This window comes from Glycine soja, chromosome 3, assembly GCF_004193775.1.
Source record: "Glycine soja cultivar W05 chromosome 3, ASM419377v2, whole genome shotgun sequence".
In the NCBI taxonomy this organism is placed as follows: domain Eukaryota; kingdom Viridiplantae; phylum Streptophyta; class Magnoliopsida; order Fabales; family Fabaceae; genus Glycine; species Glycine soja.
In genome coordinates, this window is record NC_041004.1 from 43018717 (window position 1) to 43035834 (window position 17118).

Here is a 17118-nt window from a genome sequence, read left to right on the forward strand (position 1 = left end):
TATTTTTTTTTTTTTTTGCAAAATGAAACAAAATTAGGGAAAGGAAAAGAGTTTCACAATTACGTGAAAGAAGGGTGCAGCATACTATACTATAAGTTTGTCAAATAATTCTAAACATGAAAGAAAAATATATAACCGTTAAAATAAATAGATATTCATGAAGAGAAGCAGTTTGACCATGTCTCAGTATATATCGTACCTATGTAGCATACCAAACACTTTAAGGAGAAAATTCCTGCAATTCAATATCACTTCTTTCACCACTACTGGCTAGATTTGCATGAGAAGGAAATCCAAGGTTCAAGTTTTCGCCACTGGTAGTGCCAACAAAGTTTGGATTGGATCTCTCCAAGGCAACTCCATCATTACTGGCTCCAAGGGTGATTTGATGATTCCATAACCCGACATTGTTAATGGATCCTCCTTGATTTTCATCATGTTGTCCAATTCCCAGGCAAGTTTCATTAATGTTGCCTTGGGAATTATTGTTGAAAGGCAACATCACATCATCACTTCCAACAATTTTGCCTCCAAAATTTCCATAAGATGACCATATGTCATTGCCTCCAATTTCACTATAATAGCTTCCATACAAAAGCTCTGAATCATTATTACCATTGCTACCTATAAAATAATCTCGAGGCAACACACCAAACCCTAAGCCACTTTCGTTAGCGAGGCCTCCAAAATTTTCTGGAGGCAACATCATATCAACATAACCCTGATTGAAAGGTTCAAAATCAACATCACCAACATGTGTATTTGGTGGTGGTAGCCCTATGTTGCTCCCTAGATTGTTATCAAAACCACTATTTATCTTACCATCTTCTTTCAGATCATCGATGAATGATTGTTGCTGGAGAACTTGTTCATCTATGTTATCCCAAGAATCAATCTTATCATTCTGTAGAGGACAAGAAACTTGTGGTGTTGGAGGTTTAGGAGGCAACTGCTGCTCAGAAAAGCCAGTTTTCACTCTAACACCCTTCAGTTTCTCCTCTACATACGAAAGTAAACGAGATATATCACTAGCATCAAAATCAGACAAAGACCTACCATCATCATGGATTTGATGCATTAAATCTGACATGTCTATCTCATCGTTCTTCTTCCTAAGCTCGACAAGTTGATTTTCAACCTTGTTATTGGCTCGCTCAATATAAACCTGTGGGGTGATGTTTTTTTTCAGTCGAGTCGACAATGGAGCATTCTCAAACTTATCGAGCATCTCTTTAGCCTTGTCATGGGATGGCCACACATTAGGCACATCATCCCCTGGACCAAGGATGAATGCACATGCGTCTATATCACAAAGGGTGGTAAGATCCTCCACCATCTTCAACAAAATTTCTCGCCTTTTTCTGTAGCAAGCTTTTCTTTTCACAAAATCCTCAATCGGTTTTTGTGTAATTTTCTTTCTCCTAGGCATGACTATGGCTTTGATATGGTGATGGTTCTCTCCTCTCCTCTCTCTCTCTCTCACACACACAGAGACTTTTCTTGCTTTAAACTTGAAGATAATAGTGGTATAAATAAGCTAAGTAAACTAAATGGGGGAAAAAGGAAAGAAAAATGAAAGGGTGTTTGGTGATGATTTGGTTCTCATTAGTTCTTTTTAACTCTAAACTTAGAACTAAGGAGGTGCTAATACAAAAATTAGTACATAAACTGACTCTCTTTTAGGTATCTTGAGATTTCACATGGTCTCATGCTTTTTTAAACGTTTATAGCAATCCCTTTATAGGGTACAAAGTATAACGTTTTTAAATCAATTATGGGAGATTTATGGAATATATAAGAAATGTAAGCGTAATATTTTTTAAATCATTAAAAAAAAAAGTCAGTGTAGAGATTAAAAAAAGAGGAGAGACATCAAGGAAATTTTAACAAAAATTCAGGACTTAAAAGTAAGAAAATAAAGAAATATTAATAATTTACCTTTTTGATATATTTTAGTATTTTGATAATTTGGTAAGTTATATAAATTTCTTAATTTAAATGTAGGATGCATCAGAATTTGATCAAGATACATAAAGTATTAATTGGTTTTGGAATAAACAAAAAAGTTAAACTGATATATATTAATTTGTCGAAATCACAATAGGAACAATTTGAATGATACTTAGAGCATTCATAATGGGAGTTATTTAATGAGTTCCTTAAAAAAAATAGAGAGCATTCAAAATATTTTGGTGTATCAAGTGATTTTGAGTTACTTTAAACTAGAGAGATATTTATATAAATAATTGTTGCTCATTAGTTGTTTAATTTTATATTAAATATGAGAAACAGAAATAAAATATTCATGAGTTAAATAACTTATTAATAAAAATTAACTTCTATTAGAGAGAAAATTAGTCGAGTTATTTAAAATTAAGGTGACATAAAATTGCTTATATGAAGACCTAAAGATGCTCTTTTTTTTTAGTTATAAATTTGTGTGAATTTTTTTGGTGTGTGAAAAAACCTCAACATCATATTTCATTTATTAGCAACAATTAAATAAACTTAATTACAGTTTCAGGCATCCTAATTTTTTGTCCCTAAATTCAAATTTGCTTTTCTTTAGTTCCTCAATGATGAAAATTGCTCATTTTATCCCCTCCCATAAGTATGCGTTAAATAGATAATAATATATTGATAATTTGTGAAAATTTTAATTAAAATAGAAAATTTTGGCATCTAAAAATTAAAAACCTAATGAAAATCTATTAATTAAAAACCTAATGAAAATCTAAAAATTAAAAACCTAATTAAAATCTAAAAATTAATTTGTGAATGCATATATTTTAAAATCTATTATTAGATAAAAAAAGTAATTAATTAATAATCATTTAATATAAAAAATTGAATTTATTAAATACAATATATTTAATAAATTTAATACATGTAATTTATGTTTATTAAATGTATAAATTTTCATGTAAATGCATATATATTAAAATATATTATTAAATAAAAATTAATTAATTAATAATAATTTAATATATGAAAAATGAATTTATTAAATAGAATACATTTAATAACTTTAATACATGTAATTTCTGTGTATTAAATGTATAACTTTTCATGTGAATGCATATACATTAAAATATATTATTAAATGAAATTTAGTTAATTAATAATCATTTAATATATGAAAATTGAAATATAAATATAATAATTTATCAATATTTTCTATCATCAATTCAATTATTATTTTAAAAATTATTATGACTTATTGACAAGTAAAATAGACTTAGTCTTGAACATGGATATTTAATGCTATTAATTAAAGTAACTTTTATATAAATATAATTTATTTATGAAATACAACATATAAATAAGTTTTATGATACTGTTAATTACTATATTTATTAAATGCAATATATTTATTAAATATGTTACATTTTTTATGTGAATCTACATGCATTTAAAAAAGAGTAATAAATAAAAATAAATTTGTATAAAAGATTATTACCATGTTATTTATATGAAATATTTATTAATTTTATCAATTATTAATTTTGTTCAAAAATCTAGGTTGTCCACCTTTAGTGAGATTTACTCTTTTTTTTATTCATAAAACTTAAATTTGATACCTTGCTTAACGGATCGAGTTTGATACTACTCAAATCAATGACTTAATTATTGGTATTTATACAACATTTAACGCACATATATATTAAATAAATATTGAAAATTAACAATAGTTTACCAATTATTTTATATCATTAATTATTATTTAAAATAAGCAATCATAATTTATTTTATATTTAATTATATATAAAAAGATTGTGTGAGTGTGTGTTTTATTTGATATTTAATTAATTATATAAAAACATTTTGTTAGTATAATATGCATATTATAACTTTTTTTTATCAGTATGTATATTATAACTTTAGTCACATTATTTTTATAGAATAAATATAATAATGAAATTAACATTTTTAATTTATAAATCTTACACATTTTTCCATAAAGAAAATTGATGAACGATATTGCTTTAACTTTTAATTCTATTTTTATTGATTTTTTATGTTTAAATATATTTATGATATTAAAATTAGATGAACCTAAAAGTAATAAAAAGGCCAAGATAAAACAAACATCACTCATTATCACTTTCTTAATTTGTTTTTAGAAAAGTTAAGAGATATTGATGAGATCACAAAAGAAGCAATTTGAGCTTATATGTTAGAATAGAATTTCTAAATTAAACATACGAAGAAGAAATAAGGTTAATACATTCCAATTTTTGAAAGAAAAAAAAAGGCAATTAAAAGATTAATTCTATTAACAACAAAAAAAGACAACTAACTAAATTTCATATATAATGAATAATTACACTTTTTTTACGCGTGAATAATTACACCTAAGAGCCATTAGATTTGCATAAAATTTGTAAACATGTAGATAGTAAATTGATTTTCAAATGAAAGTTATTTAAGACCAAATAATCAATAAAAAAAAAGACTAGAATAATCATCGATCAAAGGGTTTACAAAGGCTACTTTTTTTCAGTACTTATTCACACCAATAACAAATGCTACTACTATCCATGTTATCTTTAACAACTCTGGCATTAATCTATCTCCAAAAGAAATTAATTGCTCTTTCATTAAATCTTAGCTTATAAACAACTCTAATTGAATAATAATTTGAGAAAGTTTGAACTCATTTCGTACAGGGCAAGAAAAATGATAACTGAAAATAGTACTAACTCTCCCTTTTACTTTTGATATGTTCCAGAGGCTAAAGGTTTAATTGTATTCTTATTAGTTGTTCTTTAGATAATACACTCGTATCGATTATGTCATTTATTTAAGAATATTTTTAGAGTTATTTAGTAAAAATAAAAAAGTTATTTGAATTATTCAAGGTAATAAAATAATAATATAATATTAAAAAAGGTGTAAAAATTATACAAAATTTCATTTAACAACTTATGAGATTTTTTTTCTATACCATCAAAATGAAATTCATTAAAACAAGAATGAATTAAGAATCAGAGATATCACAATTTAGATTCTGATATCACCTCTACTAATCAATTCCTGAACCGATCTATACAAAAATTAAAGGTCGGTTCACCAATCAACATCTCTCTCACCACCAGCTTAATTTAGCCTATAATAATGTATCACATGCATGCAACCACATTAAAAACCTTGACAGAAGGTATAAATTAAATATTTGATAAACCGCATACATATATTCAAGCAAGTTGCAAGATGGAGGAGCCATTCATAGGAAGATAGAATAGTTAGTTAGATTGTAACAATTTTAAGACAAATGATTGAAAAAGAGTTTCAATCATTTATAGCAAGTTTCATAGCTAGGTAGAATAGGTTAGATCCATGAGCTCATGAGTTTCACATACTTGAGGATATCTTGAATATTATTATCTGTTTTCTTTAAGGGAAAATTAAATTTACCAGATTCGTGACCAAATAAAACAAATGATTGAAAACCAAATGATGACCTTCCATGATCCTTGTCTCCTTGAAGATTCCAAACATGCATGTTGGTAGACCTCTGAACTCTTGTACTTGTTAGTAGCGGAGTAGCTATATATAGATATATATACCAGGCCAACTAACTAAGACATTGAACGTTATTGAGTACCATCTGATCCTGTTTTCATTTGGAAGTTTCTTACTTCATTTCACATTTCCGACATTAATTTGATTTTTTATCAATAAATATTAGTTATTAATTATTAGTATTTAATTAAAAAAAATTAACATAATTTTTTTTTCTCTTTTTTTTCTTTAATCATCAAGTTAATCTTATAATTCTTATATTTGATGACTTCTTGTTGTAGGATGATCCCTTTGTTCACCAAAAAAAAATGATCTTTGTTGTAGGATGGTCCCTTCTTGTTGTAATCAACAAGTACTTTCCGATAGGGTTATTAGTAAATTATACTATTTATTTTCCTTTGTTATTTAGGTACTTCGGACTCCCACCTTCATTTGAAAAAAAAAACTAATTGTGAAATAAAACATGCATTGATTCAGGATTATTAACGCAAGGTGCATTAATTAGCGAGGTTTTTCTCTAATTTAATTTAGAATACAATAGATTATCCAATCGCAATTTTATTTAATCTCAAGTGTTTTAATATAATTAATTTGACTTCTTTTATTTTTTTAGGGGAATTTGACTTTTTTCTAATGCTTCTAAAATTGATTACATATATATTTACATAATTAAACATTATAGTACAGAGCTGATTGGTGGCGGTTCCAACCCAAAACAAGTGAATGCAGACAATCATCTCGTTGTTAATTATACATTTATATGTCTGTTTGTGTGTGTCAGAATGAGAAAGACGGAAGGAGACGACGTCTACACTTGCCATTCTTTTTTTCTTTTTTTTAAGTTGCGCAATGTGGAATTAGAAAAATTCTAACAAGTTTTTGGAGTGTTCTTGTAGTTATAATATTAAAAATGTAGATTGCTGCTAAAAGTAAGAGATAATCAATATTAAACAAGAAGTTTCTTGTTACTAGATATAAAAATTTCTCTTTAGCTAGAATCTGTAAAGAAAAAAAAATTGTTATTTGTTAGTATGCTCTCATCGATATATATACTTTGTCTAACAGAAATTTTAATTATGCCAACACAATTATGTATATACACATAGAGAAGAAGAATTGACTTGTAGCATTGGAAGTTACACTTAGTCTTACCTGATCAATAATTTTGTATAAAATGTAATTTTGATTGATTCAATTTTTATATTTTTTATATATTTCAAAAATATTTATTACATTAATTTTGATATACATAAATGAGATATTAAATAAAAATGTGAGTGTAATTTGTACTAATATAAGTTAATCCCTTTGCGCACACACATTTTTTTATCAGCAAATTAATATTAATTATTTTTTTTGTTAATATGACTCAATCCAAATTTTAATTTACCCATGCTAATAATATGCACCAAAATATTTGAACCAAATACCCACGTACTGTAGTTTACTTGAACAAGTTAGTTAATATGGTTATTTTATTAAACGAATTTTACTTTTTTGTTGAGGACGAAACAGAAACAACCTGATTTTACATTAAATTAAAAAACCATTATTCTCTATCTAATACAAACTACTTTTTCTTTCTAAAATTTAACCGTCTTCAATTCTCCCCCCTCCTCTCCATCCAAAAAAATAAGGGTTTGGATAAATAAATGTTTATGTTAATATAATGCATTACCATGTCAATAATGTTTATGTTAAAAAATTTTGTTGGAAAAACTTTACAGAGACAAGAGTGTAACTGCTAATATTTTTGTTTGTACATTTGATTTTAATTTCAGTGAGATTAAAAATGAATAGCATCATGTGGAGCCCGCACATCATCAACACACTTGATTGGATTGGAAGAGATAAAATTTAGTAACGTTAGTTGAAAGAGAGACGTCAACTCAAATCATGAAATATCAGCACGCATATAGGAGTATATTAATGTGGCTTATTACAAGGATCATTGACCTGCACAAGCATGTCAAGAGGGTAACCATAAACTAGGTCGAGAAAAGTTATATGAATTCCACATGCAATGCCTCATTACCTTGTCTCCATATATTTATCCCAAATGCAATTTTCCTTGATTCAGACGTAAGCATCTAACAACCATAATACTTTTTTTTTCTTCTGATGATGTATTGGTATAAAGGAAATTTTGTGGAAAGCAAAAATTGATTTTTATTGGGATTGTATACCAACAAAATTAATTTTATACCTAAAAATTAATCAGGATTGAAACCTTAAATTATTTGATTAAGAGATATCCAATTGTATCAACCTTGATGGTTAACATGGTTACTTATCTTCTAATCTCTATTTCTATTTTATCTTACCGTTGACTTTCATATAATCTTCCAAACCGCTAACCTTCACTATGACATAACATAACCATTTCTATGATCTCCTAAACTCTAGAACAAGCCACTACTATTCCATACATAAGATGAGTAGCAACACAACAGTTAATTCCCCTGGATTCCTTGGCTCAAGCAACATCAGTGGCTATAGCTATGGCATAGGAATTTCCATTGGAATTCTCTTGCTCATTATAACCATCACTTTAACTTCCTACTTCTGCACCAGATCACAGGTGTCATTTGCTCCAGCCACTAGGAATAGGAGACGCACCCCAAATGTCCTTGAACCACAGCACTCTATAGTTGATGTAAGTTTAGATGAAGCCACAATTCTGAGTTATCCAACCCTTTTGTACTCTGAAGCCAAGCTCAAGAAATCTGATTCCACTGCTACATGTTGCTCCATATGTCTGGCAGATTACAAGGGTACGGATATGCTTCGGATGCTACCAGATTGTGGGCACCAATTCCACCTCAAGTGCATAGATCCATGGTTGAGGTTGCATCCTACTTGTCCAGTTTGCAGAACTTCTCCGATTCCAACACCACTCTCAACTCCTCTTGCTGAAGTGGTTCCTTTAGCTAGCAGACAGGATTCATAGGTAGGGCAATAGCATAATTTTGACTCAAGTTGATGTCCTCATCACAAGTCATCATTGATTCACAAAATATATCAGATTTGGCAATTTGATAAAGGTGCTTGTTTGTATTCATAGGGGATTTTTTTTGTTGTCAATTGCTTGATCCTTTACTTAATTTTTTCTTGTATACCCTTCGTATGGTAAAAGTTAAAGTTGTTGTTCAAATATTGGCCTATCAAGAGTACAAACTCTTGGGGATGCCTCATTTTCTAATTTTCAGGAGGGTCTGCATAGAAAACTGAGTCACCATTTGCTCCAGCGTACCAATTGTTTCATGTTTCAAAACCTAAAATATCTGTAACATGAGGAAATTCAATCCAAGTTTTTCATTTACAATATGGTAAAATTAGCTATATCTGTGATTTTTTTTTTTATACACAATACTTGAACGTGCGTGACACCTTAAAAAGCCTATCTAAGGATTTAAGCTACAACCTTTGCGAAGCTTATATCCGATTCATAGAACTTCAAAACTACTTATTATTTTTACACGAAAGAAAAATCCTATAATATATTTATTTAAAATGCCTAAAAATTCCAGAATGATTGCAGAAACATTAAATCATAGTGTCAATTGGAGAAAGCATCTGAAGTACGTAACCGGTAAGGCTTATAATGGAACAGTAGTACAGTTCTTCGATTCATAGAATGAACATTAATCAACTTTAACTGGTAAAGCTTTTCTTTTTAATGCTTCTGTCTTGAGTGACTAGGCTTCATATTTTAGTTATTATCTTGATGGTTAAGCTTTGTTACTTTTGTTGGCGGTTAAGCATTTATCACCGAGGAGCAAATAGATTCTTTCCACAACCTGTATATTTTTTTGTTCGTATACATAGCTCAACATTTCAACCTAATAACCATATTAATATTAAAACATGTCGTCTTTTAAAATCCAACATATTATATTTTTCAAGTTTAAGATAAATATAAGAAAACTCATTCTTTATTTGATACGTGATTTATGATTCTCAAAAATATATTTCACCTTCTTTAAAAAAAAAAATTCAACTCAATATCAAATTAACTTAAAGAAATATTCTCTTATCCTACGTCTCACAAAATAGGAAATCAGAAAAGTGAACATCACACAATAAAAAAAATAAAAAAGGTGAAATAATTTCAAATATAGCACTAAGAAGCCAATATAAAAGTTCAAGGAACAAAAAGAACGGATGCAATTCTAAACAACCTCAATAAAAACAGTTGCCAATAATTGAAAAGCTCTTGTACTTCAATGTTAATTGAAAAGCCAAAACAACTAAAAGAGGTAGATGCGTATCCAGTTCAAAGACAACTTATATGATCCTAAATACAAATTAAACCACCGCTAGCATCAATTTCAACCAGCTTAATTATATCATAAATTCATAAAGCTCCCAATAATTAGTTAACAAAACTCTGCATTAGCCAAAAGATAAGTGACTGAACCCAAAAAAGGCCAATATAATACAATCATCCGAAAACAACGAAAAGCCAACGGCTAGAGTATAAAAGTATCGGTGAACAACTGAACATACCAACATTTAGCGATAGAAAAAGTTATATTTAGAAATTTAATGATAAGTAAAATAAAGTTATTATTCTTTTGTTTTAATACTTTATAATAAAAGGAAATAAAATGTTTATTTAATTTTTAAAATTAGAAAGAATACTATGATTTATAATTTTAATTATTATTTTTATATTATTCTTATTTCTATGTAAAAATGAAAAATATATGTCAAGTTTAGGGGTAGCAAAGTAATTTTATAATAAATCAACAGAATAATAAGTAATTTCATCTTATTCTATTCCATCTTATGGGCAGCATTGCCTTTGTGGAGAGACATCTTGCCCTGTTTCAATTGGAGACTTTGTGGTTGCTCATACACAACTTTCACCAGGATTCACTCCACCTGTAACTCATTATTATTCTATTCGTTTCTTTAAGAGACTTTTCAATTGATCCCAAATTTACTAGCTAAATTATTGGTTTCTTCTCTAATAATAATTGGAATTTGGAAGACAGATGAAATTGATTATGGCTATTAGTATTGATGTACTAATTACCTATTTATTGGATGGTACTTTTTAATTTGTATTATCATTAGCAATGTTTCTCATTGATATGTGGCAATTAGAGGGGTAATTCATTACAATTGAGGTGAGTTATATATGTAGTTAACTTTGTGATAAGAATGCATAGACTAATACTACAATCAATACAAAAAACACTATTAGTGTGTTGAAATCGTGCTTACTGCCATTAGAAAACTACATTACTTTTTTGTTGCTATCGCAGCTTTGTTTCCTAATCCGGCAAGGCAGCAACAACCATACAAACAAGTTTTTTCAAATGTCAAATCCAAGTTGACGAATTCCTAGCTCATATGATTATCCTTTTCTGCATACATGTTAATATTGCCCAAAAGACTTGACAAGGTTTCTTTATTCATATCTTCCCCCTTGTGTGTGTACGATTAGTTTGAGTACTCGCTTTCATGCGCATATACACTCCAACTCTCACTGTTAATCATATTTTGTTCTTTCTTGTTAATTACTTTAAATCCATGATTAATTAATACCACAATAGTCATTTGTCATAAATTAATTCTTTCTGCCAAAAGCACAATGAATCAAGTCTTGATGTCTTTAACTAGTGTCATGACCTTGTTACCTTTCATGGCCTTTTCCATGACTGTACACTAGAGGGAGGGGATTGGTAATTGGATTTTGACGTAGCATGTTCAGTTCTTTCAACTGTCTAGTTGCCAAATTAAAGACATCTTGGGTAGACGTTTAAATTTAAAGATAATGTCTCCTTTCTTGCAAAATTAGTGTTAGTTTTTATTTGCGGTGTCACGTTTCTCACCGTGTTTCACGTTTGCTCTTTGAAGATGAAGATGTTTGATGGCAACAAACGAGACTTGACTTGAATTGGATTTGGTTTTGGTGTTGGGTTTACTTCCACTGTGGCTGATAGCTGAGTAAACTCACTTATAGGTCTTGATCAGGCTCATAAGTCATAATTTATTTATTTTTGTACAAACTGCAAAGAATCTTTTTAATACTTAGTTCCTTCTATTGTACCAACCTGATGAACAGTATTCTGAGCTACAGTACACAAATCATATACTACATATATATATTTCTAGTACTTGCAGAGATTAAACTTGTATTGCATATAATAAATACACCCACGAGCAAGGACTAGCCTTTGCAGGAGGGAGCATGGAAAAGTTGGCACACATGTTGTACTCTGCTTTAAAGCTTACTGCTGGTGATTCTGTGGTCTGGTGTGAGTGAGTATCAAGGTGAGTTGCATTCATGTACTTGATATATAAAATGCATCCAGAGAATCTTATACCTATGTCTATAGATCATGCAAGGACTTAATAAGGGTGCATTATATGCAAAGCCACAAATGTACGTGTTTCAACTTTCAACATGTTTGGTGGACAAATTAGAGATGCACCTTTTTGGAAATGGACATATCATCGGTTGCAATGTCTAGTGCTTTACTTAATTTATACTTGCATCAATTAATCTTTAGGTCTTTCCAGTGTGCCACTTTATGTGCGTGATAACAGCATTTGATTGCGAATGGGAAAGGATTTAAAATATGTTGTCTCTGTGCAGAAAAGGTCCAGTCTTGTAAACTTTGTTTGAAAAGGGAGATGAAATGAATATATTTTGACTTTGGAGTAATAAAAAATTGTAGATGATAGTTAAAGTTGGGAAGGATGAAAGGCAACGAAACTGAGAAGAAATTGTAAACTTGATCTTACTAAAATCAATAATAAATCTTTAAATTTGTCCAGGAGAAATTTCACAATAGGCATTACTTTAATGCAAAACCTCTATCATGACTCAAGGAACTACAGATATTGCTCTCTCGAAAAGGACTAATAGTCTAATTAGTTTGTCGTTTACAGTGTTACTGACTAACGTGTCGGTTACTAATTAAATTTTTATCAGCAAATTTGAGAATTCGCCCTATATATGTTCAATCCTTTTCCATTACTTGTGTCTTTTTCCGTGTTATTAGCAACAAGTAACTAACCAAAAGAAAACAAAGAAATGGAGTCACTACAAGATTATCAGTCAGATCATACGTACTGTAATGGAAGTTGCATATAGGGTTTCTTATCCTTGAGAACTTATTATTATTTAGTTTCATCGTTTGAGCAATATATAGCAGTTTTTATACAAGTACTAGTTCTTAAGGGTTATTAAGAATTGTGCGTGATATAATTGTAGGACTCATTAAAAAGTGAGTTAAGCAACTCTATCATGATTGCAGCATTAGAGATGCTACGAATCGTATGCATGTAAATTAATATTCAATTTTATTCTCATTTAGTTTCCAACAAAGTCATAGTCATGTTAAATATTTATCCCAAAGGTTGTTACAGTTTGAGGACAACGCGGCTTTTACCCGAATGTGTCGAATCATGATCACCGGCACACTTTGTCTCCTTCGCATTCGGCAAATAAAGAAGCTAGTGTGGTCCAAGGGCACCCCAAGTAACATTGGTATCAAACCAACTGAATCATGTGCCCAATTGAGATTACATAAGGTTGGTATAGTTTCCCCCATCAAATTGGCAAATGATATAAGGGAATATTAGCCACTTTATAGTTTTCAATTAACAAATATCCTTCATATTCCACACCGTGATTGAGGCACCAAATTGGTAGGTAAAGGGTCAGTCCCACTCTAACCGGATAAAAGATGGGGAGTGGGTATAGACTTGCCCCCACACCAACACCAGATCAAAATTTATTAAAAATCATTAAATTTAATAGATTTTATTGTTCATTTAATATAAATTAAAAAATAATATTTATTAAAAATGATAATTTTTAATAAATTTTAAACAATCATATATAGAAAATTTTAGGAAGAGACTATCAGATAGAGAGTGTCATTATCATTTTTTCTCATTCAAAAGCAAACCCAACATCACAGCTTTACAATCTCCACTTTATATACTCTCTTGAAACCAAAAGAGAAAACTCATCGTGAACCCCACTGAGCTAGTGCTAGCTCATTCATTCTCACCCTCTTATTTTCTTGAATCTTTGAGTGACTAACACCAACACCAATCACATGCCATCCAATTTTCTAGACCTACAAAACACAAAAGGAATAACGGTGAGAGGAAGGTTTGTGAGAAAACTAAAACTCGTCCCAACCATAACCAACTTGAAGAAACAAGGCCTAGTTCTTCAAAAAAAGTTCCCAACCCCATATGATGACTACAAAGGAAACAACCTGTCGGAGCTAGTAGTTGAGGATGATAATCATTTTGAGGAGGAAGAAACCACCGTAGGGTCCAAAAAGATCACAGAAGTCGCAGAAGAAAAGTTAGTGGGAACTAAAATGCCATCATGCAACAATAATAATGAATACCCATCTCTCAGTGATTTCAAAGAGTTATGTCCACCAGGGGGGAGTAACCATTCAATCATTCTCTACACAACAAGCTTGAGAGGGATAAGGAAAACCTTTCAGGAATGTAACACGATCCGTTTCTTGTTGAGGAGCTTCAAGATAATGTATCATGAGAGGGATGTGTCTCTTCACTTGGAGTTCAGAGAGGAGTTGTGGAAAATCTTGGGAGGGAAAGTGATTCCTCCAAAGCTTTTCATCAAGGGAAGGTACATTGGAGGAGCTGATGAAGTGGTTGGGTTGCATGAGATGGGGTGGCTTGGGAAGTTTCTTGAAGGAACACCAACTCACTCAAGTGATTCTCCATGTTCTGGCTGCGCCAACATGAGATTCGCTATTTGTTCCAACTGTTGTGGAAGTTGCAAAGTGTTCACTGACAACAACGATGATTGCTTCGTTAGATGTTCTCAGTGCAACGAGAACGGCCTTGTCAAATGCCCCGTTTGCTGCTAGAAAGAGATATTTATCTCACCTTTGGTGCGTTTTGTTTTCATTTTTCAGTTGATATATTTTTTATTACAAAGGCTTCATTTTTATTTTTACTCTATATCTTGTTTTCAGGAATTTGTTAAAGAAAAGGTGACAACAAATTTGATCTAGTTTTGTTGTCACTTTTTTTTTATAAATTTGTGAAAATAAGAAATAAAATGATGTTTATTTTTTATAATTATTGGTATCAACTGAAAATGAAAAGAAAGAAAAAAAAAACAAATCAATGGTGGCCATAATTATATGATTCTTCTTGTATTATATTGATTTTTCTTCTATTTAGTCTTAATTTTTCTTGGCTTGTAACGAACCAGCCTTGTCTATCTGGTAGAGTCCTTAGTAAACATGTTGCTCGTTTATAATTAGTGTTGTCCAGTGATTGATGAATGGGAAAATTGAATTCGATGTTTACATTAAAAGAAATGTTAATTTAAGTGGAGCTAGGATCCATGGCTTTTGAAGCCAAACTTCGTAAAAAGTAGTTGGACAAGAAGTTATTCCGTTAGAATATAGAAGAGACTACTGGAGATTTAACTACTACTATATGCAGAAACTAAAATAAAAGAAGAAAAGAAACAATTTTGAAGAAATAACAATATATGAAATGGAAAAGGTGTGCTATCAATTGTGTAAAGGTAGTATTATCCTTGTGAATTGATCTCTTCTCGAGATACCGAGGAAACTCATCCTCACATGATGAACCCCCAATTCCACAAAAAACACAACAGAGTTACGAGGAAACTCCTCCAGACTCCAGTGTGCTAGGCCTAACAGTGAGCAGAAGTAGTTTCAACAGAAGCTCAGGTAAAAATGATTGGAAAATGTTTGATGGACACTGATATGCCCATCAACACCTAGAGAGATGAATAAATAAAGAAAAAAGTGATGGATTTATAGGAGATGGGATATCACAAGAAGCAAGATACAGACAAAAGAAAAGTGTGAAATAAGTGTTTATTATAAAAGGGTATTCATGTATTATTATCCAAAATTTGTCTTAATTTTGAGTTAGAATAATGATATTTTGAACCCAAAAATTACAAACACTCTCCACCAATGTATCTCATTTATCTTTTTTTTCTTTCTTTTTATCATATTATATCATCAATCTTATTAATCAGTTATATATTCTTTCTTTCTATCTCTTATGTCAAATATATTTTTCCTTTGGGTTATAATAAAAAAAAAGAAATTATTAAAATGCAAGTGTGAATATAAAAATTTCATATTAAATAAAAATTTACAAATTGAATAACATATAAATAACAAAGACCTACAAGCCTAATGTGTTAAAATTTTGGGTTAAAATATGATATAAAATTTATTTTACATAATATTATATATATATATATATATATATATATATATATATACACACGCTCGTATCTATTGATGAAGATCTTCCCACGACAAAAGCATAGAGGGTATGATGGAAATGACTTCAAAGTAAGATAAACTTCCATTTTGTTATTTAATTAATTTTAGGGGATGTATTATTAATTGAAAGAGTAAATGTAAATTTTTATGATTGATGACAATTTCTACGTACTTTCTGAAGCCTATAAAAGTTTACAGTTAGCACTCATAAAAGAGGTTTCAAATATTTAAACAACTTAAAGCATATAAAAGAGAAGTGTGCTCTGAGCTAATTGCTGCTCCTATTTGTCTTTTCCAGGTGAGCAAGACTCAAAATTTTATCTGCAAATGATGATGAAGTATAGTTTGAAGATTCTATGCTAGATTTTATCTGCAAATGATGATGAAGTATAGTTTGAAAATTCTATGCTAGATGTTGGGGCTATGCGGAGAGTAGATGCAGGAATTCTTAAATTTTTGCGGCTATTGATATCATTGTTTGTCTTACTGGTTTCAGCCGTGATTTGTTTGTACATGAGGGAAATGTTTGTCTATGAATGTTTGTGATCAGGAATTCATTCCTCGTTTTTTCTTTAAATACCACAATGCTAGGTGAATAGAGAAAATTTTAACTGCAAAGTTATTTACTCAAACAGAAATAATGTGTTGGTAAGAATCATGTTAGATCCTTCATAGAAAAAATTGAACTAGATAAATAGCGTGTTTGGTAACACGTTTGCAGTTCCTGAGCGTGGATCAAGCAGAAGCTACAAAGTGGCTTAACGTAGATCAATGACGCCAGTCCAAACACGCACAAGGTTTCCTATCAGCCCCATTGAGATAAAACGTATGTTTGTGTTTGCGTTCATTTTGATGCAACGCCAAAGCAAGTCTTGTTGCTTTACGAATTTTGCATTGGAAAGCCTAATTTTCCCATCCAACATGTTTCGAACGTATTCGCAAACACACGCATAGGAATCCCAAGGAACGTTTGTGTTGCTGGAGATGCCTTCCCCCCATGATGTTAATAATTTGGGTTTTTACATAATTATAATCATATCTAATAAATAATTAGATTGAAAGTGGATATTATAACTATAATTATAACTAATTTTTAAAATATGAGTAATTTGATACTAGTTATTATTTTTAAAATATGGATATATAACTAATTATGAATAAACTAATTATAAAACCAATTATATAACTAATTATGTCTAAAATCAATTATATAACTAATTATGGATGACCAAAAATAAATCATTTGAAATATCCATTTCTATACAACTAGTTATATTTTTATAATTATAACTAGTTTTTA

The 17118-nt window shown here is 30.0% G+C and overlaps 3 protein-coding genes and 1 pseudogene across 3 annotated transcripts; 3 read left to right on the forward strand and 1 right to left on the reverse strand.

Annotated features, from left to right (window-relative positions):
- Positions 1 to 220: 220 nt before the first annotated feature.
- On the reverse strand, positions 221 to 1336 carry LOC114405306. Its single transcript, XM_028367899.1, has one exon. It carries the CDS (start codon positions 1334 to 1336, stop codon positions 221 to 223), a length of 1116 nt encoding a protein of 371 aa, XP_028223700.1.
- A 6505-nt stretch (positions 1337 to 7841) lies between these two features.
- Positions 7842 to 8848, forward strand: LOC114407276 (RING-H2 finger protein ATL70-like). The gene has a single exon (XM_028370319.1). It carries the CDS (start codon positions 7961 to 7963, stop codon positions 8474 to 8476), a length of 516 nt encoding a protein of 171 aa, XP_028226120.1. The 5' UTR covers positions 7842 to 7960; the 3' UTR covers positions 8477 to 8848.
- A 209-nt stretch (positions 8849 to 9057) lies between these two features.
- On the forward strand, positions 9058 to 11981 carry LOC114405307 (annotated as a pseudogene).
- A 1449-nt stretch (positions 11982 to 13430) lies between these two features.
- Positions 13431 to 16416, forward strand: LOC114407278 (uncharacterized protein At5g39865-like). Its single transcript, XM_028370320.1, has 2 exons — positions 13431 to 14429; positions 16117 to 16416. The coding sequence occupies exon 1, from the start codon at positions 13611 to 13613 to the stop codon at positions 14403 to 14405; it is 795 nt and encodes a 264-aa protein (XP_028226121.1). The 5' UTR covers positions 13431 to 13610; the 3' UTR covers positions 14406 to 14429; positions 16117 to 16416.
- The last annotated feature ends 702 nt before the right edge of the window (positions 16417 to 17118 follow it).

Bases quoted from the DNA above. Each gene is read 5' to 3' on its own strand.
- LOC114405306 (XM_028367899.1), bottom strand. From the start codon at position 1,336: ATGGTGGAGGATCTTACCACCCTTTGTGATATAGACGCATGTGCATTC.
- LOC114407276 (XM_028370319.1), top strand. From the start codon at position 7,961: ATGAGTAGCAACACAACAGTTAATTCCCCTGGATTCCTTGGCTCAAGC.
- LOC114407278 (XM_028370320.1), top strand. From the start codon at position 13,611: ATGCCATCCAATTTTCTAGACCTACAAAACACAAAAGGAATAACGGTG.